Source organism: Taudactylus pleione, unplaced genomic scaffold (assembly GCF_031769625.1).
Source record: "Taudactylus pleione unplaced genomic scaffold, aTauple2 ptg000115l, whole genome shotgun sequence".
In the NCBI taxonomy this organism is placed as follows: Eukaryota; Metazoa; Chordata; class Amphibia; order Anura; family Myobatrachidae; genus Taudactylus; species Taudactylus pleione.
This window is the reverse complement of record NW_028284517.1, coordinates 3,254,913-3,280,043: the sequence shown is the minus strand read 5'-3', so window position 1 is coordinate 3,280,043 and position 25,131 is coordinate 3,254,913. Positions and strand designations below refer to the sequence as shown.

At 46.9% G+C, this 25,131-nt stretch overlaps 1 protein-coding gene and 1 pseudogene across 1 annotated transcript in view; one reads left to right on the top strand and one right to left on the bottom strand.

Moving 5' to 3' along the window:
* The window catches only part of LOC148524879 (EF-hand calcium-binding domain-containing protein 12-like), a 194,505-nt pseudogene that overhangs the window by 4,618 nt on the left and 164,756 nt on the right, over positions 1 to 25,131 (bottom strand).
* The window catches only part of LOC148524881 (E3 ubiquitin-protein ligase PHF7-like), a 40,078-nt gene continuing 16,421 nt past the window's right edge, over positions 1,475 to 25,131 (top strand). The window contains exons 1-3 of the mRNA XM_088471587.1: positions 1,475 to 1,620; positions 3,699 to 4,021; positions 4,224 to 4,392. Coding sequence (XP_088327713.1) covers positions 1,475 to 1,620; positions 3,699 to 4,021; positions 4,224 to 4,392 — 638 coding nt within the window. The remainder of the gene's footprint in view (positions 1,621 to 3,698; positions 4,022 to 4,223; positions 4,393 to 25,131) is intronic.

The window sequence follows — 25,131 nt, the reverse complement described above, 5'->3', positions numbered from 1 at the left end:
TGTTTGCATGGATACTATAATATTTTAGTATTTGATTGACTAAAATAAAAAAAGTGATTCCCCTATTTACGTAGTACATTATATAGCTTTCCCAGTTATATTACAGAATATAGTGTCCCTACTGTATACATTTCATCCTCCCCTCAGCTACAATCAGATGCTGCTTCCCCTATTTAGGCACCTCTCAGCCTAATTGTCTAAAGCTGAATCGGACCCTGGCACCAGGAATATCCCCAATTCAAGATGAATGTCTCTAGAGCACAGATGATAAATTTGGTTCCTCACCTCGTTCCAGCAGTTTCTCAGTGAGAGGAACCTCATAGGTCTGGCACAGTCTCAGGATCTTGTAATACTGCTGCAGCCCCTGTCTCCGGAACTGTTCCACCAGCTCTACTGTTTCCCCTTCCCGTGTAGAAGGCAGGGAATGAGCATCCATGGCAGCATTGCCAGTGTGCACCAAACGGCACTGCTCTAACCGTTCTGTCGCCAGGTTCCCTAAGCCTGACACTAAGGGCCTGATCCTGAACCATGCACAGGTTCGTAGGCGGCCGCATCTAGTGATTTTTTGCAGACTGTGCAGGCGTTGCGGGTTGCACATGCATCTATGCGAATATACGCACTATTCATAGGGGTACGCCATTTTGAGTACGGATAGTAAATGGATTGCAACAATATGGATGCGCATTTTGTGGATGTTTCATGGGTTTGCTGTGTTGCGTTCTGTTATGAGTTGTGTGAATGCACAGTAGATGCCAATTTCAGACGCATCCCCTGCACCCAATATAGGGTATGGGTAAGTGCCACTGACAGTGATGACTGCTATTCCTGTATGAAGTATAACTCTCTGGCAAAGGATGCTGAAACTTGTAGTTCAGTAACAACGGGAGTGGTGGCAATGCCTTCGTCTCTCCATCTTTGGTATCCTCACCTTTACTCTGCACTTCCTCTCTCTGTAGTTCTTCCCAATGTCCTCCTTGTCCTCATAGCTTAGGAGTCTTCTTTCCTCAAAAATGACCGGGGGCACCTGCAGAAACTCCCCCGCGCTTTGCACACTGTGGACTGGCCAAGATTCTGTTCTTATGCTTCCTAGGCCATCCAGCATCCCAGAGAGGGTCACTACAGGCTGGGAATTGCCTCCCTCAGTGTTGTGGTCGCTGGGAGGCTGGAAATACATCACTGCGTCTGCAAGGACAGAGGAAACTTATGTTTAACATGATCGTGGCCAACGGAGACACAAAATACGCAGAGTCGCAGCTCGCGTTACACCCAAACAAAAACAGTACTTAAGCTTTTTTAATCTTTTAGTCCCTGGATGCACTGGGGCCTCCTCTCCTATACCCCGCCCTCAGGCACCACACAGTTAATCTTTTAGTCCCAGGATGCACTGGGGCATCCTCTCCTATACCCCACCTTCAGTTTCGTAGGTGCCCAGCCGGAGTCGGGTCACTGCACAGAGGAGCTGCTGATACAGCCCATGAAGATCTTCAAGAGTGGTCAGCACGGACAGTCCAGTGGACGTCCATGCTGCCACTCCGACACCCCACCGGCACTGACCACCCCAGCTAGCGGGAACCCCTGGGGTTCTTGGACTGTGGCCGGATCTTCATGGGGGACATTGAGGTAAGCAGCGGGCATCTGCAGTAGGCCCCCGCTGAAGCACAGTCCACCTTTTGTCCCCAGGGCTGGGGGCTCCCTGGGGACGGCTGCTTGTGGAGCCAGGCAAGAGCCTGCGCTACCACTGAACCGCTGGAATATGGGGCTGGATCACCTCAGAGTTGCGCTCCAGCATCCTGGGAGTTAAAGGCATGCCAGGGGAGCGCGCTTTGCTGAATAGAACAGGCGGTGCCTCCCCCGATGCACATAGCGATGCTTTTTCCTCAGTGATTCAGCGGGCTGTTCCAGCGTTCCTCACCCAGGCCCGCCCACACTGTGCTCTCTGGCGGCCATCTTTTTTGAGCTACAATGCTGGTTTCACACAGCGGTGCCTGGTTCCCCCCTGCATACCTCTCCTCCAGTAGTAAGGTCAGAGTACGCAGCACTATTCCTACTAGACATTAGGGGCCTGATTCAGAGCCGAACGCTCTGACCAGAGCGCTCGCTCTGAATCAGGGCCCTCCTTCATGAAAATGGAGCGGCCTCCTGGCCGCTCGTATAGCTGTGGGTGACCACCCACAGCATATGCGAGTGGCCAAAAAGATGGTCGCGATGGTCTTGACCATCGCGACCATCAGACTTGCGATGGAGACCCTGCGGTAGGGTCTCCCTGCCACAAGCCCTGGAGTGATTTTGGCTCTATCAGACGGTAGGTGTTCCCATGGGAACGCCTCCGTCTGGCCACCACGCCCCCAGCACACCCACCAAAGGGGGCATGCTGTCAATCAACATCGACAGCACGCCCCCTTTGGTGCAAGACCCGGAGCGATGTAAAGCCCATCGCTCCCCTGGTCTCGCGCATGCGCACGACGGAGCTCCCTCCGTCGTGCGTATGCTCAGTGGGGAACATCGACCCACTTGCGAGCGTACTGCCACTTGGAAGTGGGTCTGAATGACCCCCTAGGTCTTGTAGTCAATTATAGTGCTATTGTGCAGGTTATTTTTTCTGCATAGTTGGTGACTTATGCTAGCGCTGTGTCTGATTTCTTCTGTCAGCCTTTTTTGCTATCCCTTTATCTTTCCTCCCTTCAGCCCTCTCATTACTGTACTGTCAGGGTGGGAATTGACTCATAGTCAGAAGTTCTCACTGTGTGGTGGGTCACATTATTTATCCTGTCTGGGAGCGAAGATTCAATGCTAAATAGTGCTCCTCGCCAACTTGCCTGCTCCAGATGTAAAGTAGGTAGAGGAGAAGGGGATGTATGTCAGGAGGGTTTATGTACAGCTATATTATGCCCTTTCCTGTACCCCTACTGTGCCTGAAATGTCACAGGAGCCTCCATGGGCTTGCCTACACATGCTCTAAATGCCTTAGTGGATCAGTTGTCTGGACCTCCTGCGTTCCACCACTGGCATAATGGTGGCATAATGTCCCCCTCCACAGGCGCTTCCCACCGCAGAACCTGTCTGGGTTAACACTTTGTCCACAACGGTTCAGAACCTGATGGGTGGGTTACTGGAACCTCCGTTTAGGCCTGCTAACAGACCGTTGTTACCCCCCCATCACTCAAGTATAATGATGGCATGTAGTCTGATGAGGGTGAACTCCTGGATTTATCTGATTCTGAGCCCCTTCCCAAGGGAGTTGAGTCTGAATGGTAATGCTCATCATGGACAATGGCCTTCCCACGGCTATACCTACGTACACTTATTTTAATGAAATGATTGAACCACTAAGGCACCTGGCTTATGCATACCCCTTTGCAGACAACTATTTCACTAAATGGGAGTCTCCCTCTTAGGTGGATTCTCATGTGACACGCTTGAATTCAGCTGTGTACATTAATGAGGCAGCTTTGGATTCTTACTTCAAGGATTTCTGCAGCAGCGGTATCCGCTCGCCGCTCCTTGTGGTATGTTCTTGGAGAGCAGATGCGGAATCCAAGAAGGGATTGGAATGCTTACCTTATAATGCTCAGGTTCTGTTTGGCCCTGATTTAGTCAAAATTGTGGATACACTGGCGACAGCTAATTTTGCATGCCTGCCTTGAGCTCCTACTCCATCCTGATTTGGGAGCTCGTCTTTTTGATTCTATCGTCCCCAGGGTAATCCTAAGGTGCAGTGCTTTCCGAGACCCTCTGGGGCCAAGAAGGCTGCGTAGTCCAAGAAACAGACTTGGAGTGGTAGATGTCCGGATAAACCCTCAGCCTGGCGGGTCAGGCCTCCCTTTGGGGAGCCCCAAGGTGGTAACCAACTTCTATTATTTGCCCAGGGCTGGTGTCAAACCACTGCAGATGGACTGGGTCCTTCTCACTTGGTTAAAGGAAGTGGTCTCCCATGGATATGCCCTGTCCTCCCGAGAAGGCCTCCCCATCAATTTTTCACCACAGGCCTTCCTTCAGTTTAAGAAAGGGCCCTGGAAATCCAGTAGGTGGTGCGTTCTATGCTCCTGGCAGGGGTCATAGTGCCTGTCCCATCACCCCAAAGAGGGATGGGTTATTATTCCCACCTCTTTCTGGTACAGAAAAACGTGCGGTGCATACCATCCTAGCCTCAACCTCAAGTTCCTAAACAGATTACAATAGGGTACCTCGGTTCAGGATGGAAACTCTGCATTCCATTGTATTAGCTATGGAACTTGGAGACATTGTGGTGTCTCTGGGCAACCAGGATACCTACCTGCATGTCCCTATTGCAACATCTCATCAATGTTTCCTTAGATTTGCTGCACTGGATCACCATTACCAGTTTCAGGTCTACCCTTTGGTCTCTCTACGGCCCCATGGGTATTTACTAAGGTAAGAGTGGTCATGGCAGCCCTCCTGAAGTTTCAGGGGGTTCGCCTGCTTCCCTATCTGGACGACCTCCTACTGTTAGCAGGATCTCCAGAATTACTTTGCAGCCATCTGCAACTGACAATATCGGTGTTGCAGACCCTCGGCTGGCGGATGGATTGGAAGGAGTCTTCACTTATTCCATCCCAGAGGAAGATCCATCTGGGTGCACTGTTGGACTCTCAACAGCAGAGAATCTTCTTAACAGAGGCGAAGCTCTCGGCGTTGCAGACAAGGGTACGCATTTGTCTTCAAGGTCGCCGAGTATCCATTACTGGGGTCCATGGTGTCAACATTTGACATGGTGGATTATGCCCAGTTTCACTCCAGACCTCTGCAGAGGTTGACTCTCTCCAGGTGGGATGGATTGTCCCATCGGATAAAGTCACAAACGATGGTGCTTTCTCCAGTGGGGCGCCTGTCTCTAACTTGGTGATTACAGATGTCTCATCTCATCAAGGTATCCCGGACTGGGTCCTTCTCACGACGGGTGCCAGTCTTCGGGGCTGGGGGGCTGTGACGGGTCCACATGTTTTTTTAGGGATGGTGGGCGTCAGTGGAATTGGCCCTTCTGATGAATATCTTGGAACTTCGGGCAGTGTTCAAAGCACTACAACATGCAAGACTTATTCTGCACAGACAACCAGTGCAAATTCAGTCAAATAACGCCACTATAGTGGCTTACTTAAACTGTCAAGGGAGGAACAGGAAGTCAGATGGCCCTTAAAGAGGTATCTTACATTCTGACTTGGACGGACGGCAATCTCCCGGCCATCTCGGCTGTGTTCAGGAGTCCTCAACTGGGAATGGTCTCCTCAGCGGGAGGTATTTCAGCTCCTAGGGGACAAATGGGGCCTTTCAGATATAGACCACATGGCCTCCAGACACAGCCACCAGCTGCTTGTGTACGGGTCCAGAAAAAGAGATGCAGAGTTTCTCCTGGTAGACACACTTTCGGTTCTGTGGATCTTCCAGTTTGTTTCTAGTTTGTGTACCAGTTTCCTCCGTTATCCCTTCTTCCTTGTGTGCTTCAAAAGTTCAAGCAAGAAGGGGGTACGATCCTGCTGGTGGCTCCAGCATGGCCGTTACTGGTACTCTGCGGAGTCTGTCCATCGACACTTCGTTGCTGTTGTCTCAACGTTCGGACCTGTTGTCTCAGGGTCCTTACTTTTACTCGGATCTGGGTCGTCTGTCTTCGATGGCGTGGCTTTTGAGACATCCCTCCTATGGGCTAAGGGGTTCTCCAACTATGTGGTTAACACCATGCGCAGAACTCGGATACTCGCTAGGATAAACCTATCACAAGCACTGCAAGCAGTTCAGATGCCTTTCGATGTACTCGATTAATCTAATAAATAGCGGAGATGATGTAGGATGCGAGCGGCCAGGGGGCATCTTTCCAAAATAGCGAGCGCATGTTTCGTTCGCTCGCTCAGACATTGAGGCGTCAACAGACGGCAAAGAGCGAGCGCTCAATTTAAATAGCTGGCCCCTTTTTCTGACCAAGCGAGCGCAAATAGTGTCCGGCTCTGAATCAGGCCCTCAGCCTCCCTTTGTCCCTCCAGTGGCTTCTTGGGATTTGGCTGTGGTCCTTAGGGCTCTCCAAGGACCTCCATTTGTACTCCTGGGCTCAGTAGACTTCAAATGGCTTACAGCTAAGACTGTATTTCTTCTAGCTATTACTTCAGCTAGAAGGGTGTCAGATTTGGGGGCTCTTTCTTGTCGCCCTGCCTTTATAATTGTTCACAGGAACAGGGCGGTTCTTAGGACTCGCCCTGGTTTTCTTCCTATGGTGGTGTCTGGTTTCCACATTAATGAGGAAATTATAGTATCGGCCTTTAACTCACCAGACCTTTCAGCAGGTGAGGCCTCATTGCATGTGGTACGTGCTCTCCATATTTACGTGGCTCATACCAGTTCCATTCGGAAGTCGGATTCCTTGTTTGTCCTCTACAGTTTCCATAAGAATGGATGGCCTGCCAACAAACAGTCGTTGGCAGGGTGGATTCGCGTGGTGATCTTTGAGGCTTACACTTATGAGGGCATTCCAATGCCACCCTCTTACTGCTCATTCTACTCAGTCTGTGGGTCCCTCATGGGCAGTTCGCCTTGGCACCTTGGCTGTTCAGCTTTGAAAGGTGGCCAGGTGGTTTTCTGTCCATACCTTTGTATGGTATTATGCTTTTGATACCTTTTGCTTCTCAGGATGCTTCCTTCGGGCGACGGATTCTCCTTTCTGCACAAGAGCGTCCCCACCCTTGAAGGTACTGCTTTGGGACATCCCCAAGGTATCCTGTGGATACTCTATGGACCCTGCAGTAGAAAATTAGAGTTATGGTAAGAACATTCCTTTGTTATCTCTATTTCTACAAAGTCCATAGGGTTCCACAGGACTACCACCCTTTCGCACCTGTGCTTCAGATGGACTTGGTTCTGGTCACTAGTTTTCCATCTCCTTCTCTGTGAGAGTGTGAATCTTGCATGGTCCAGTCTTCCTTCTCTCTGTTTTCTCCTCCTCCGGCCTATGGCTTGGTACGTAACTGAAGGTGCCTTGGCCTGGGGGCGGGGTATAGGAGAGGAGGTCCTAGTGCATCCTGGGACCAGTGGCGTAACTAGGGAAGGGCGAGCGGGGTGTGTGCCCTGGGCGCCATTGGACCAGCGGTGCGGGGGGGCGCCGCCGGCCACGGTACCAGCCCGCCCAACCTAGTTAGCCAGTGTAGCACCGACCGCAATGAGTGCGGTCAGCGCTACACATTTACAGAGAAAGGGCACTAGGCTTCCAGCGCCGGTCCTGTGCTTCACACCTGAGCCCGTTCCCTCCACCTGAGCTCTTGCCCAATAGTGCTAGGAGGCGGGCTTAGGCTGTGCATAACACACGCATCGCCACCAGCGCGTCCGGCTCCTGCAGTGGGTAATGGGACTGACGTCATGACGTCTGTCCCATAATGCTGAGCGCGCCAGCCCGGGCGGGAGCGGCGTTGCGAGCAGGAGCAGAGATTCAGGTAAGTATTTTTTTATATATATATATATTTTTTTTTTTTTAACCTATCTGCACAACAGGGGAGGGGGGTGGCTACTACTGGGGGGACCTCTACTGGGGGAGGGGTGGCTACTATTGGGGGCGCCATTGGGAGGACCTCTACTGGGGGTGGCTACTCTACTGGGGACTACTACTTGGGGGGGAACTACCACTGGGGACATTATAAAAGGGGCCTACTACTAGAGGCACTGCACTCAGGGGACCACTACTGGAGGCAATAATAGGAAGAGCCACTACAGGGGGCACTGGATAGGGGGGATCACTACAGGGTGCCTGCATAAGGGGACCACTACTGGGAAAACTGCATGAGGGGGGACTACTGCTGGGGGCACTATATAAAGGGCACTGCATAGGGGGGGACTACTACTGGGGGCACCATATAAAGGGCACTGCATAAGGGGATACCGCTACTGGGCACACTGCATTGTTGGGACTGCTACTGGGGGCACTGCATAAGGGGGAATACTACGTGGGGCACTGCATTTGGGGGGGCCACTACTGGGGGTACTGAGTAAGGGGAACTAATAGGGGGCTGTATAAGGGGGACCTCTACTGGGGATACTGTATAAGGGGCACTACTATGGGCCTGCATAAGAGGGACCACAACTGCATACTGGGGGTACTGTATAAGGGGTACTACTGGGGTTAAGGTGCATATGCATAGGAATGTTCAGATTGAAAATAAAGGGGTGTGTCATTTGACACGCCCCATTTTTAAGTGACCACACCCATATTTTTGTCACGCGCGCCTTTGGTGCGCGCACATCGGGGGGGGCTCCCTTTTCAAATTTGCCCTGGGCTCCAAATACCTTAGTTATACCACTGCCTGGGACTAAAAGATTAACTGTGTGATGCCCGACAGCAGAGCCATCGCCTATACCCAGTGGCGTATCTACAATGGGTGCAGTGTGTGCGGGGCACATGGACCCCCGGGGGGCCCCGCACCGCACACCCTGCACAGATTTTTTTTTTAAACTTACCTGTCTGTGGTCCTACGTCGGGTGTCAGCGCTGCTCAGAACACCTTGAAAATGGCCACTGCGACCATTTTCCTACGCTCTGCACATGCGCAGTAAACTCCGGGCACACTCTAGTGCCCGGAGTGTATTAAGGCTCTGGTGGCTGGCCAGCCGTGTCAGTCGGCTGCCAGCCACCAGAAAGAGAGGAGGGGGCCCCGCACGGTGAGTGCACATGGGCCCCCTCCTCTCTTAAGATGCCCCTGCCTATACCCCAAGGTATCCTGTGGAACCCTATGGACTTGGTAAAAATAGAGATAACAAAGGTAAGTTCTTACCATAACTCTTTAAACCTTATATCGGATGAGGTGTTGTCATGTGTGCAAACCACTTATCATACTAACATAAAATAAAGACACTGAGACGTGGATTTGGCAGATAACTTGATGGCGATTTATTGGAGCAATAATAATTATTATTTATTTAAGGATGTATGGTGGCAAAGAAAGGACGGCCAGAAATCAGCCAGATCTGCTATGCCCACACACAAACAACAAAAGGCATAGCAGGCGTAGATCGCCCAGAGTGCATACACATAACCATGTAACTCATATCATCAACAAAAGGTAACGCTCACCCCCATCTTGACTTCCCACCCGTTTAGGTGGTGATACTGCCCCACGTTAGGTTGGTACAGCCAACTACCAGTCAACGAAGGGAACGCCCTTAAATCATAATTGCACCCGGACTGGCGACCTGCCGTTCTTTCCCGCCACAGCAAGGTTCTGTTTACAGAACCGCCGCACCGCCAGCCACCATACCAAGTACTACCCCAATAACGCCAACTCCTCAAAAAGATCCCCAATAAACAATGACAAACCCTCCTCTGTTAAATGAACTCCATCAGGTCTATCCATATAACTAAATCGAAATTGAATGTTCTTATGGTAAATGACACGGCCATAATTGGCCATCACAAATTTGGCAACTGCGAAATTAAGTTTCTTCCTAGCTTCATCATTAGCAGGAAAACTCCTAACCCCACGCCAGACCTGTTGAGGTACAATGGAAGACCAAATTAATTTACACAAGGGCCAGGCCGATAGCACCCTCGCCAAATTGTTGACAATATCAACTCGTAATTCTACAGTGGACCTCTGCCCTAAGTCGTTGCCTCCTAAATAAGCCACCAAAATATGTGGCCTACCAAAAAGCCTTGCATACTCTAACAGTTTAGGACAAAAGGAATGCCATCTCATACCTCTGGAACCTATCCAACGGACCCTAGCTGAATATTCAAAAATTGGAGCTTGATCTGAACTCAAACCTAGCAGCCCAGAAAATATATGAGTGGCCTATAACCCAAATGTCCTGCGTGTCAAAGAGCAATCCTAAAGGTGGAGGAAAGCAGTAAATAAAAAATTAGTAATTGTCATAAAACAATAAAATTTTATGGTGTATTAGTGGGATCTGATAGAACATAAGTGAGTATCTGCCAAAAAGAAAAATTTTCTTTTGGTCGCCGACTTTACTATTTAAAGTGGCTGAGACAAACAGAAGACACAAAGGGGAAGAATGGGTGGGGGGGGGAATTGGGAAAAAACAGGTGAACTCGGCAAGAGGTAAAATAAAAATCTGCTGAGGGATGGACTATGGCCTAATTAAATGATTGAGAATAGCCGAATTGAATCCGTCAGATCAGGTAAAAATTGTAAAATCCCTCAAGACTCCCATTGCCAGCAATGGCGAGTAGCTAATCCCGAGTAGGACGGACAGGGGTAACAGACAAGACAGGACAGTACATGAGACAAGACAAAAACCAGGCAAGCATAAAATATAAACGTAACCGGAACAGACTGTGAAATGACTTTAAACAAAGGGCCTTCACGCCTAGGTCGAATGTAACCTTTATAACTATCCGATTTCCAACGTCCTAGGGCCTTAATTTCTGATGCCAAGAAACCCGCAGCTGCCGCTGAAGTTGCGGCTCCGATCAGAAACGAGTGAGTACCAAAATCTTGAGGTGGGAGGCCTAAAACTGATACACACCTCTTCAAAAGCCAACCAAACTGGTATTTGGTAAGCGGAGTCCTGTCCATATGCATGAGTCATGAACCAGGAACATCTGGCCGCAATAACTCATACCGCATAGCTAGTGCCACGGGGCAGATCTGTTCGTCCCTAGATGGACCCAACGAGATCCACCTACCCCTACCAGTCTGGTCGGTCTTCGACCGCCGAATCCTACAGAGAACAGACCTCTCACTGACCAGGATATCCGAGAGGAGCATGGCGGCATCAACCCATTTGGATGATGCCACCAGCTCCGATACCCTCAAGGTGCCGTGAAAAGCCTCCGAAAACACCACTTGAATCAGGACCGCCTCATACGCAGTAAGAGCCACTCCGAGAACCGCCCCTAATACTGCCGGAAGCAGATGAGCGTCCACAGGTCTCCTACAGTCAGCTACTGGCCGGGAGACCCGTGCCCAACCCTTTAAAGCCTTCACAATCAGAAAACTTTTAGTAAAGTCAGGTTGGCCCTTTAATTTACAATAAAATGCAATGCCCCCCAAAGAGCGCGCAACAGAAGCCCTGGATCTGCCAGCCAAACGGAGACTCCAAATAAAAGAAAGCATCGAACGATGCTGACTCTTACCTGCCTGTTTGCTGCTATGGGAATAATCTTCCCATTCATTCCATGCCTGCCGATATGCTCGCAACGTGGAGGGTGCTAGAGACTGTTCTGCTAAGCCCTCCATGCCGGCTCGATCACCTGCCAAACATAAGAGGGGCAAAGCACAACGTCAGCACCAGGGGCCACAGATCGGGACCTAGCCCAATGGAAACGTGATAACGCATCATCTATCTCATTCTCCACCCCAGGAATGTGTCTTGCCTTAAACATGATGTTACAGCGCAAACATGTGAGCACAGCTGCGCTAGCAAGCGCAAAACCAGCAGGGAAGCCACATGTTGCTGATTGTATTGCATGGACCACGCCCAGGTTGTCACACCTGATAATGATGCTGCGATTGCGTAACCATTCCCCCCAGATTTCCAAGGAAACCATTATGGGAAAGAGTTTGAGAAGGAGTAAGTCCTTAGTCAAACCCTTTCCCACCCATTCTTCCACCCAACGGCCAACGCACCAGGAGCCATCAAGGTAACATCCGAACCCCGTGGTGCCTGCTGCGTCGGTGAACAGCTGCAGCTGCAAATTGTCAGCGGCTGGAGACATCCACAACCGAACGCCATTAAAATCCCGAAGAAACAAGACCCAGACAGAGAGGTCCTGCTTAATCTCCGAGTATAAACGTAGCAAATGTCTCGGTTAGTGACACCAGCCGTGGCCCTTTCCAATTTACGTGAAAAAACTCTGCCCATTGGAATTACTTTACAGGCCCAGGAGTGATTGCGCCTGCCGCAGGGTAATTCTACTGGAAGCCGTGCATTCCGATATGGCATTGCGCAACTTGACAGGCTTATCGAGAGGAATGCGACAAGAACCCGCCGAGGTACAGATCTCGATACCCAGGAATGACAAGCAAGGGGAAGGGCCCTCCGTTTTGTCCGCAGCAACGGGAACTCCAAATGAAAAAACAGCGCTCGTAAAGAAAACAAAAGATAACTGCATCTGCCTGAACCGGAAGGGCCGACACACAGAAAGTCATCGAGATAGTGGGCTATCCCATGACTACCGCAAAAAGTAAATAAATAAATTCCGCACACCAGTGTAGGAAGGTGCTACAATGCTCGAAAAACGCACAAGACACAGAACACCCCATAGGCAAGCATTTGTCTATGCAATATCCATTGTCCAAGCTAAAAACCCATAAACTGGAATGACTCTGGGTGCAAAGGAAGTAGACGAAAAGCTGACTCAACATCTATCTTAGCCATCAGTGCGCCCGGACCATAACACCTAATGACGTCCAAAGCATTGTCAAAAGACTGGTACACCACCGAGGAAACCTCAACTGGTATGGCATAATTTACTGACGAGCCTGGCAGATAAGACAGATGTTGCATGAGCCTGTATTTTCCTGGAATTTTCTTGGGAACCACTCCCACCAGGGGAATTCACAAGATCACTAATGGGGGTTCTGCAAAAGGCCCTGCAATGCGCCTGACGCTAACCTCGCCAGCCACTTTTTCCTTAAGAATGTGAGGCAATTCAAAGGCAGACTTCAAATTTCTAGGCGAATATGTGTCGACATCCCTGCAAATAGGTAAACGAAAACCAAAACTGAAGCCTTTTAACGAAAATTCTGCATCCTGCAGAACCGGGTACCAACTCAACCATTTTGCTATCGCTGTGACACGGACAGGGGATGGAGCTTTACTTAGCACTTGTGCCTTTTGCTGGCTGTGCAGGCTGCTGCTGGGCACCCATCTTGAAACACTTGGCAACTGGGTGGTTTCCACCACATCGCAAGCAGAGGTGACGAAAACGACATTTTCGTCCCTGCGTACAGGTGGAATTATTAAAGGCGAAGCATTTTCCCCCAGACGCCTGCTGTTAGCCCTGATGAACTGTACTAGCTGCTTTGCTCGCGTTGTACCCCTCATAGGCAGGACGCGAAGGCTGCGTGACCTCCAGCAATGTATATTTGTGGAAGTAGGAGCATAGCTGAGAATGGAGCTTCCCGGTGACAGCTGCTTGGGGCAGTGATTGCAATAATAAGCTGTGCACCCTGTAGAAATTCACTGTAGCACATGTATTCTGTCTATTTTGTAAGTTAAACGCTCAGAATACAGTATATAATACAATCTCCTCTATTGACTGATAATAATGATTCAAAGGAGATAAAAGCTAGATCTAAGGTGCTATACATAAATAAAGCAGTGTTAAAGCCATTACCCCTTACTGTCACTAAAGCATTCTATTCCCCCAATGATACCTCAATGCCCAGCATAATACTGACACTGTTTGCTGCAACTGTTTTCTACGATTAAGAGGGCACTTAGACCAGCTATAAAATACATCATACGAATGTACTGAATGAAATAATTCTGGCATATACAGGACCAGCAAACACAGTAAGCAATTATATGTAGAAGTAGGGCCATCATGTCTGAGCTGAATCTTTTTATTTCATGTGCAGGCTCCTTTACAGATCATATGAGCAAGGGAATCTGGGGGAGGGCAGAAAAAGAAACCATGCACTGTCCTGGACATAGATGCACAGATTGGTCCCCTTATGTACTGGATGGTGTATTATCCAGTATTAATAATTGATCCAATAGGTGGTCCATATCAGTGCACCCCGAACAGTGCATGTTTTCCAGATCTCCTAGTTGGTGCACAACAATATTCATTACTGGCTTTTTAACTTTTTCTACTGGCTGACACATTTAAAAGATCAACAGGGACTGTAGTGCTAGTTATTTCATTTGTGACAATGAGGGGATCCTAAAAAACACGCAACTTTAGTATTATATGCTATTTCTATTGTAGTCCTCATGGTGTGGGCTGAGGGGGGGGGGTTCAAGCAAGGCACTCATAAACCCCTCCTGCATTTGCCTATGGTGCTGGCCACTGCAGCCACAAAGATGATATTGACCAGGGACATTAAGGACTGAAGGGAAGCACCCCTCCCCCGCACTGGCACACCTTCCACAAAGCTGCAGCAGCCTGAGGGGGGATAGAACTATCAATAGGGGAACCACACCTGCAGCCCCTAATAACATGGGGGCACTGTGGAGCCAGGGACCAGGGTCTGGGGAGGCTCATTACTAGGCAGGACATAGCTACACCCACCACCAGCAGAACAAGAAATCAGAAAAGACACAGATTGAGGACAGAAAGGAAAAGTAAAAGCAATGAAATTAAGTAAATGAAAAGAATGACTAAATACAATAAGGAAAAGGAGGAGAGAAGAAGGAGAAGCACTAAGAGAGTTTTATTAAGGAAAATGACAACTGACAAAATGCACTTCCCTGTCCTGGAGGAATCTGGAACAAAGAGGCTTTGGCCCACACTTTTATCCCACTATATAATGTTCCTGTTACAAACCCGCCCCTGCTTGCCATAGGCTAACTCCCACAAGTCATTTGCATACATGCCTGCCCCCATCCTAGAGGTTTAAAACACCTCTTTTCTTATGCAATCTTTCGGTTTCTCATTTTCCAGTTGCACCAGACACCATGTATGCCCTAATATTTAGTTAGAATAAACCCCACAGATATCATTCTCTCTCAACTCAGGAAAATGGGGATGCTACCACAGACTTAAATCAAGTAGGTGAATAAAAAAAGGGGGGAAATATCCATAGTGGTGCACTAAACAATACATAAAACATAAGTTTGAATAATTTGTATACATAATAGCAAGGCACTAAAAAGTGAAAATACAGTATATTTAAAAAGAATTTGGTGTGTGTAATGTAAATGAGTGTATTTAACAAGGGGGTGTGCGCTCCTGATCCACTAAATGTCCTATTATAGATGTTGAGTATAGGTCAGCGTATGTGTGTGTTGTTAAATTCGTAAATAAACCTTTTAATATATTCCTTCCTATAAACCTCTAAGATTCACCTGCCTAGAACCTCTAAGACAAAACCCTGCCTATACCTTCTAAAACCACAAGATGTCGCTATTTTGATTATACCATTAATGAAATACCGAGACAGTTGAATAGCGGTCCGAAGCACTAAAGATTATTATTCAGGTAAAAGTACAGATGTTACAACGCTATGATCTAATAATGAGCGCAAATAAATTGTACAAACATTAGGTCATAAGGTACAGTTAAAATACATGAAACGGTTATTAAAGATCAAAATACAATGAGCAATACGAGAAAGAGAGAGAGAGAGAGAGAAAGAGACATATTAAAATACAATGAGAGATATATCAATGTCTGCTGAGAGCACATGTTCAAGATGGCTGGTGATGGAGTGTGTGTGAGGGGGGGGGGGTTGGGAATGCTTCCTGCCCTATTGTCCAAACCGCATGGTCTACAAACAAACTCCATTATGAAGCTACCTCATTGAAATCTCCCATAATGCCATAGTTAGTTAAATATGCAAGCTGAATATCATATGCCAACACATCAGGCAAACACTGCACCATTTAATATTCCAATATACAACAATACCATCCTACTACAGACCTCATCCAGTAGTCACTAGACCGTGGGGAGGGGGAAGGGCTGAAGCACATGTTTTTCCTTTGTTTGCAAGCCTCATGATCCCTAGGCAAACTCCATCCTGCACCAAGCTGCAACTCCGCAAATCATCCATCAATGACCACAACCACAACAAAGACAATATACCTATCTGACCCACACAACACCACAACTGGGCAGAATCACCATTTCCCTTGTTCACCCCACATGGAGGCAAGCCATCTCCAACAAACCGCAGACAACATACCCATCTGACTCACACAACACCACACGGCAACCACCCACGACCATTCAAAGCTGCCATCAATTCAACCTCCACGATACAACACTGACACCACCCTATGATCACATTCATGAGTATACAGCACACACAAAGCTCATCTCTCCAACCAGCATCAATCATTCACAAATGGGAAGGCAAACACAGAACACATGGCAAGGCCCCAACACAGAACACATGGCAGGGCCCCAACACCGAACACATGGCAGGGCCCCAACACAGAACACATGGCAGGCCCCAACACAGAACACATGGCAGGCCCCAACACAAAACACATCAGAGGATCTCAATCAACCAGCATCAATCATTCACAAATATCACAACAATTCCACAATCAATCCCTTTCCTGCATGCTAACAACAGACTATTGTACCCTACAGTGTAGATGAAGAGTACAGATTAGATAACATATCATCCACTGTATGCTAACACAGACTCATGAATATCCTTAAAACTACAAACCACACACCATGCTAAGCTAATAACAGATTAACACCTAACATAGCTACAGACACCCAAATAGGCTAAATATTGCACATTTTATACTCAGCTATAACAACCCAGAGGAACTGAGACCCATTCTTCCGTTGTCTGGTCAGGGAGTGTACCTCTCTCTTCCTTCTAAAATCTGCAAGTGCCTCTGCTAAGCTGTGTGTGTTCTCAGGGTGTGCATGCTATGTTCCCGCCCCCTTTTACCTGTGAGGTCATCAGAAAGGGAGTATCCTTTTGGTTACCTGAGACTACTGTTTCTACTCTCAGCTAGCTAGCTCTATTGATTAGACTGGAATAACCAGTCCTTTGGACAAAAATGTAAATAGGCCTACACCATGTTATTGTCTTTTGGTAAGGTTAGAAATCTGTTACAGGGCATTTATTGGACAATTCCAAATGGATACAAAAGGTCTCCAACCTCCTTTTGTATCCCCCAACATGCAAATCTAAGCTGCTATGGAAAACAACATTTCAAATAGATATTCTCTCTAACATTCATATTTCATAGCCGCATGTTCTGATCTTCATATTGATGTCACCAGAATGCTGTAGAAGCAGAGTCGATCAGTATGGTTCCACACACAGTTCAATTGTCATTTACTAAGCCATAGTTACAGAAAACATTCGTTTCTTAATTATCCTTTTTGCGTTACGGGATCATTGCTTTTAAATGTATGTATGCGGGGAAAACACCACTGAATTGCGTTGTGCATCTGAGGGTCGGCGGGGCACTCAGCGAGCAGCACTAAGCTGGAAGGGCATCTATGTGTGTGTGTGGCCATGCCAGTATGATTTTGGGAAGGATCACTAAAAAAAACTGACTGTATTCTGTTTAACATTGTGTGTATGAGTTGCAGGGAATTTTGCTACTTTTCAAATATAAGTCTGTGTGATATTATAAATGGGCCACATATACACACACACACATATATATATATATATATATATATATATATATATATACATACACACATACACAAGCACACATGTATTTTTCTGATGTTCTTAAGCTGCAAATTGCAAAATGTGTTTATACAGTGAATTTAATTCTCATACAGGAAGGAGGCTTCCAGCTGTGCTGTCGGAGCCTCCCTGTTTAGTCTGCCTGTGTTTGTGGAAGGCTGACTATGTACCTTTTGTTTACAAAATAGTGCTGTGAGATTTTATTTCTGAGATGGAGTCTTGGCCCTTTACAAGACAGCATTGCGCAGATTCCAATTGCAAACAGATTCTGTCTTCGCCAATTATCCGGTTTTGACAGTCCACCCTTTGATAGCCAATCAAGCGCTATCACAACCTGTTCTGAATCTGTTTAGCCATGCATGAGAATATACCGTTCAATGTTATTATGGCATGACACGGTATGGTCATTTGAACCATTCAGATAATGCGTCTCCGGGAGGGACATGAAACTGTCCTTATACGCACACCGCGGATCCTTAAGGGATCATGGGAAAGATGTTGGGATGCACCTATCCTATAAGGAGAGCCTTGGAAGGGGTTGGGACTGCATTACCTAAGATGACTTAAAACAACATAAACGTTATATCCATGCATGACCACTCAAACTCAGGCTACATTATTATACACTACATATTGGACCGGCACTCCACTGGTTTGGTATAGCACTCCTCCTTTCGACTCCTCTGCATCAATGCCGACATCAGCTCCCATTGTCTGTATCAGTCCCCTATCACCGAAACCAGGAATCCCCGAGCAACCCAGGATGGTGAAAACTCTGAAAAAGAATGCAAAAATGAACACAGCGGACTGGTCCATTGCTACAACACTGATCTGCAATTTCTTTAGCTCAGATAGCTCACAGTCACCTTTTAATCTTCCCGGCACAAGCTCGCGATCGACAGGTCCATGCTATCGGCCTCGTCTCCGCCTTGCATCTCCCACGGTAGATTAATCCTCCCTGTATTTGGTGGAGTGGACTCTGGTATCTTAGTCGGATATCTTAGAGGATGTAGAATTTAGTTAACACGTCGGATATGGTTCTATCCCCCGATCAATCAGGCAATCTGAACACAAGAAAATATTAGATCAAATGAATTTTTCTCCAGGTTTAACATCATTACAGTTTGCTTCAGGCATGTTAGTAAATAACACTTCAATTCCTGTTGTTCTTACACATTGTCATGAGAACCTGCACAGTAACCTCATAATATTTTCACATGAGGCTACCTGGCAAACAGTATCTCAACGGGACAGGTGGTCTGGGATGATCTTGATACTAGTACCTATCACCTTACACATGTTGTAAAAGATATTACTTGTGAAATGAGTATCCCTTCTATCACTAATTCTAAGGATACTGTATTGATACAAAAATTCCTGCAATAAAAAAATTCTGTTATAAATGTCTACGGTTCTATTGTGTCTTTGTCCCCTGAGTAGGGCAGTACTTCAAATATTTAACCTTAGCCGGGTATGGCTGTCGTATGTCTTTGGCAGCCTTGCGTCCTGTATATGAGAGATAAGGCACAACAGTTTAATATCATTTAAACATATGGGCTGAAAAGATTTTAAACAGTTCTAGAAAGCTTTGACAAACAATTACTGGGTTAGTCCCTGGGACCCTGAGGCTTTCGTGTCTATGTGCAGTGTACCTCTCCCTTATATGGAAGCAAGAGGGCACTGGTAGTTGGGGTATAGGAGGGAGAAAGTAAACAATAGTTAAGCTACCTTACTCTGGGTCTCTTACATTTTTATGGGTTTTCACATTGACTGTACCTACACCCCCATCCGCATATGACGGTGGTGGTGCACGTGAACCATCTGTACTACCTTCCACAATGCTACTGTGCCGCACGTGCACGCTATTTTGCAGCTCGCACGCATTGCAATTCAGCGCTGCGGGTTTATTCTCTGGTAATGTGCTCACGACGCTAGTTTGCGTCATTTGCACATTGTTAAGCCACGCATCCCCTTCATGCTGCCATATTTTTTCTAAACATTCAAAATACTTAATCTTTTTCTCTCGGGATCGCACCATACTGATGTGATCCTGGACATTGTCTAACACATTTTTATCAAAACCACCAATTCTGGGAAAAGTTCTAACACTCATTTTCATCATATTAAACCATATATCACAATACCTTATTGCATAAGTACCGTACTTAGTATGCATAATATGTTGTGCCGACCAGAGCGGCGCTTTCAACAGCAGCAAACCTGTGGAAGAAATTTCTAGATGCGTCCATTCACCTATGAAAGTTATTTTTAGATGCTTTCACTCACCTATGAAAGTTATTTCTAGATGCTTTCACTCACCTATGAAAGTTATTTCTAGATGCTTTCACTCACCTATGAAAGTTATTTCTAGATGCTTTCACTCACCTATGAAAGTTATTTCTAGATGCTTTCACTCACCTATTATCTCTCAGCTCACAATCACACCTAGTGCGGCTCAACTACAATGCTCAAATATTATTGAACACTGCAGTCACACTGAGAGCCGGTCCCTAACAAAAATAACAAACCATACACCTGCTCTGTGTACTGAACGGTAAGCTGCTTACCGAGCGGCTAGGCTAACCCTTGCACCTAGCCCTTAAGGATCATACGATACCCTTAACTGTCCAACACATACTCACTGTTACACACTTTTTTCTCTGCGCTGAAAATAAACGTTTAACCCAGATATTGGTAGATAGAAAAAAAATGTAAACCTCAATGGCTTTGTTCAAACATGTGGCAGCAGAACCGGAAGTGCTTATTGTGCGACCGGCCGCATACACAATTATGCGACTACCACACAAGCGTATAATGACTTTTTAACTGCGTACACAAAAATGCATCTCAGCCGCATACTCAATACTGCGGCACCCCTCTAAACGTAAGGTTCTATCAACAGAGAAAAGTAACTTTTTTTTCCTCTTTTGTCCCTGAATTCTGATCAGCGCTTCCTCTACACATTAACCGGCAGTACGCTCTCAGCAACACTGTGGTAATGAGAGACTAATGCGTCTCTCAAAAGGCGCCTCCACCCTTTTGCTGAGAGAGGACTGACCGATTGTTATCGTGTATCAGATAGTGTGATAAACCGATGCGAGCCCCCACTGTTAAATTCGTAAATAAACCTTTTAATATATTCCTTCCTATAAACCTCTAAGATTCACCTGCCTAGAACCTCTAAGACAAAACCCTGCCTATACCTTCTAAAACCACAAGATGTCGCTATTTTGATTATACCATTAATGAATACCGAGACAGTTGAATAGCGGTCCGAAGCGCTAAAGATTATTATTCAGGTAAAAGTACAGATGTTACAACGCTATGATCTAATAATGAGCGCAAATAAATTGTACAAACATTAGGTCATAAGGTACAGTTAAAATACATGAAACGGTTATTAAAGATCAAAATACAATGAGCAATATGAGAAAGAGAGAGAGAGAGAGAGAGAGAGAGAGAAAGAGACATATTAAAATACAATGAGCAATATGAGAAAGAGAGAGAGAGAGAGAGAGAGAGAGAAAGAGACATATTAAAATACAATGAGAGATATATCAATGTCTGCTGAGAGCACATGATCAAGATGGCTGGTGATGGAGTGTGTGTGAGGGGGGGGTTGGGAATGCTTCCTGCCCTATTGTCCAAACCACATGGTCTACAAACAAACTCCATTATGAAGCTACCTCATTGAAATCTCCCATAATGCCATAGTTAGTTAAATATGCAAGCTGAATATCATATGCCAACACATCAGGCAAACACTGCACCATTTAATATTCCAATATACAACAATACCATCCTACTACAGACCTCATCCAGTAGTCACTAGACCGTGGGGAGGGGGAAGGGCCGAAGCACATGTTTTTCCTTTGTTTGCAAGCCTCATGATCCCTAGGCAAACTCCATCCTGCACCAAGCTGCAACTCCGCAAATCATCCTTCAATGACCACAACCACAACAAAGACAATATACCTATCTGACCCACACAACACCACAACTGGGCAGAATCACCATTTCCCTTGTTCACCCCACATGGAGGCAAGCCATCTCCAACAAACCGCAGACAACATACCCATCTGACTCACACAACACCACACGGCAACCACCCACGACCATTCAAAGCTGCCATCAATTCAACCTCCACGATACAACACTGACACCACCCTATGATCACATTCATGAGTATACAGCACACACAAAGCTCATCTCTCCAACCAGCATCAATCATTCACAAATGGGAAGGCAAACACAGAACACATGGCAAGGCCCCAACACAGAACAGGGCCCCAACACCGAACACATGGCAGGGCCCCAACACAGAACACATGGCAGGCCCCAACACAGAACACATGGCAGGCCCCAACACAGAACACATGGCAGGCCCCAACACAGAACACATCAGAGGATCTCAATCAACCAGCATCAATCATTCACAAATATCACAACAATTCCACAATCAATCCCTTTCCTGCATGCTAACAACAGACTATTGTACCCTACAGTGTAGATGAAGAGTACAGATTAGATAACATATCATCCACTGTATGCTAACACAGACTCATGAATATCCTTAAAACTACAAACCACACACCATGCTAAGCTAATAACAGATTAACACCTAACATAGCTACAGACACCCAAATAGGCTAAATATTGCACATTTTATACTCAGCTATAACAACCCAGAGGAACTGAGACCCATTCTTCCGTTGTCTGGTCAGGGAGTGTACCTCTCTCTTCCTTCTAAAATCTGCAAGTGCCTCTGCTAAGCTGTGTGTGTTCTCAGGGTGTGCATGCTATGTTCCCGCCCCCTTTTACCTGTGAGGTCATCAGAAAGGGAGTATCCTTTTGGTTACCTGAGACTACTGTTTCTACTCTCAGCTAGCTAGCTCTATTGATTAGACTGGAATAACCAGTCCTTTGGACAAAAATGTAAATAGGCCTACACCATGTTATTGTCTTTTGGTAAGGTTAGAAATCTGTTACAGGGCATTTATTGGACAATTCCAAATGGATACAAAAGGTCCCCAACCTCCTTTTGTATCCCCCAACATGCAAATCTAAGCTGCTATGGAAAACAACATTTCAAATAGATATTCTCTCTAACATTCATATTTCATAGCCGCATGTTCTGATCTTCATATTGATGTCACCGGAATGCTGTAGAAACAGAGTCGATCAGTATGGTTCCACACACAGTTCAATTGTCATTTACTAAGCCATAGTTACAGAAAACATTCATTTCTTAATTATCCTTTTTGCGTTACGGGACCATTGCTTTTAAATGTATGTATGCGGGGAAAACACCACTGAATTGCGTTGTGCGTCTGAGGGTCGGTGGGGCACTCAGCGAGCAGCACTAAGCTGGAAGGGCATCTATGTGTGTGTGTGGCCATGCCAGTATGATTTTGGGAAGGATCACTAAAAAAAACTGACTGTACTCTGTTTAACATTGTGTGTATGAGTTGCAGGGAATTTTGCTACTTTTCAAATATAAGTCTGTGTGATATTATAAATGGGCCACATATACACACACATATATATATTAGGGGTGTGCACCGGCCACTTTTCTTGTTTTGTGTTTTGGTTTTGGATCTGGATCTTTCTTCGTGTTTTGGATCTGGATTGGTTTTGCCAAAACCACCCTTCCGTGTTTTGGGTTCTGGGTTTTGTGTTTTGGATCTGTATTTTTTTTTAAAAAAGCATAAAAACAGCTAAAATCACAGAATTTGTAGGTTTTTCTGCTCCTATGCTATTATTAACCTCAATAACCTTAATTTCCACTCATTTCCAGTCTATTCTGAACACCTCACACCTCACAATAGTGTTTTTATGTCCAAAACGTTGCACCGAGGTAGCTGGATGACTATGCTAAGCGACACGAGTGGGCGGCACAAACACGTGACCCATCTAGGCGTGAAACTGCAGTGGCAGACAGGATGGCAGTTTGAAAAACTAGGCCCCAAACTGTACATAATGCAAAGAAAAAAAAGAGGTGCAAGATGGAATTATCCTTGGGCCCTCCCACCCACCCTTATGTTGTATAAACAGGACATGCACACTTTAACAAACCAATCATTTCAGCGCCAGGGTCTGCCACACAACTGTGGCTGAAATGATTGGTTCGTTTGGGCCCCCACAAAACAAGCTGGCAATTAATGTGTCCCTGCACAAACTGGCTCTATGGAGGCAAGATGTCATCCTCATCCTCCTCATCCACCGATTCCTCACCCTCTTCAGTGTGTACATCCTCATCCTCACAAAGTATTAACTCGTCCCCACTTGAATCCACCACCACAGGTCCCTCTGTACCTTCTGGAGGCTGGTCTCCCTGGAAGAGCTGATAATTCATTTTGATGAACATCATCTTCTCCACATTCTGTGGAAGCAACCTCCTACGCCTTTCGCTGACAAGGTTCCCGGCTGCACTAAACACTCTTTCGGAGTACACACTGGAGGGGGGGCAACTCAGGTAAAATAGAGCCAGTTTGTACAGGGGCCTCCAAATTGCCTCTTTTTCCTGCCAGTACAGGTATGGACTGTCTGCCATGCCTACTTGGATGCTGTCACCGATGTAATCCTCCACCATTCTGTCAATGGTGACAGTATCATATGCAGTGACAGTAGACATGTCAGAAATTGTTGCCAGGTCCTTCAGTCCGGACCAGATGTCCAAACTTGGTCCTGCCTGCCCTGCATCACCGCCAGCGGGTTGCTTAGGATACCTAAGTTTTTTCCTGGCAGCCCCAGTTGCAGGAGAAAATGAAGAAGGAGCCGTTGACGTGTCACGTTCCGCTTCAGCTGACAGTGTGTTCACCAGCAGGTCTTTGCACCTCTGCAGGCTTGTGTCGGCCGGAAAGAGAGACACCACATAGGCTTTAAACCTAGGATCGAGCACGGTGGCCAAAACGTAGTGGTCTGATTTCAACAGATTGACCACCCTGGAATCCTGGCAAAGCGAATGAAGGGCTTCATCCACAAGTCCCACATGCCGAGCGGAATCGCTCCGTCTTAGCTCCTCCTTCACTTTCTCCAGCTGCTTCTGCAAAAGCCTGATGAGGGGAATGACCTGACTCAAGCTGGCAGTGTCTGAACTGACTTCACGTGTGGCAAGTTCAAAGGGCTGGAGAACCTTGCACAACACGGAAATCATTCTCCACTGCGCTTGAGTCAGGTGCATACCCCCTCCTTTGCCTATGTCATAGGTGGATGTATAGGCTTGTATGGCCTTTTGCTGCTCCTCCATCCTCTGAAGCATATAGAGGGTTGAGTTCCACCGCATCACAACCTCTTGCTTCAGGTGATGGCGGGGCAGGTTCAAGAGTGTTTGCTGGCGCTCCAGTCTTCGGCACGCAGTCGCTGAATGGCGAAAGTGGCCAGAAATTTTTCGGGCCACCCAAAGCGTCTCCTGCACGCCCCTGTCGCTTTTCAGAAAATTCTGCACCACCAAGTTTATTGTGTGAGCAAAACATGGGACGTGCTGGAATTTGCCCAGATGTAATGCCCGCACAATATTGGTGGCATTGTCAGATATCACAAATCCCCAGGAGAGTCTAAGTGGGGTAAGCCACTGGGCGATGATTTCCCTCAGTTTCTCTAAGAGGTTGTCGGCGGTGTGCCTCTTACTGAAACCGGTGATACACAGCGTAGCCTGCCTTGTAACGAGCTGGCATTTCTGAGATGCTGCTACTGGTGACGCTGCTGCTGTTGCTGCGTAAGGTGATACATCTACCCAGTGGGCTGTCACAGTCATATAGTCCTTAGTCTGCCCTGTTCCACTTGTCCACATGTCCGTGGTTAAGTGGACATTGTGTACAACGGCATTTTTCAGGACACTG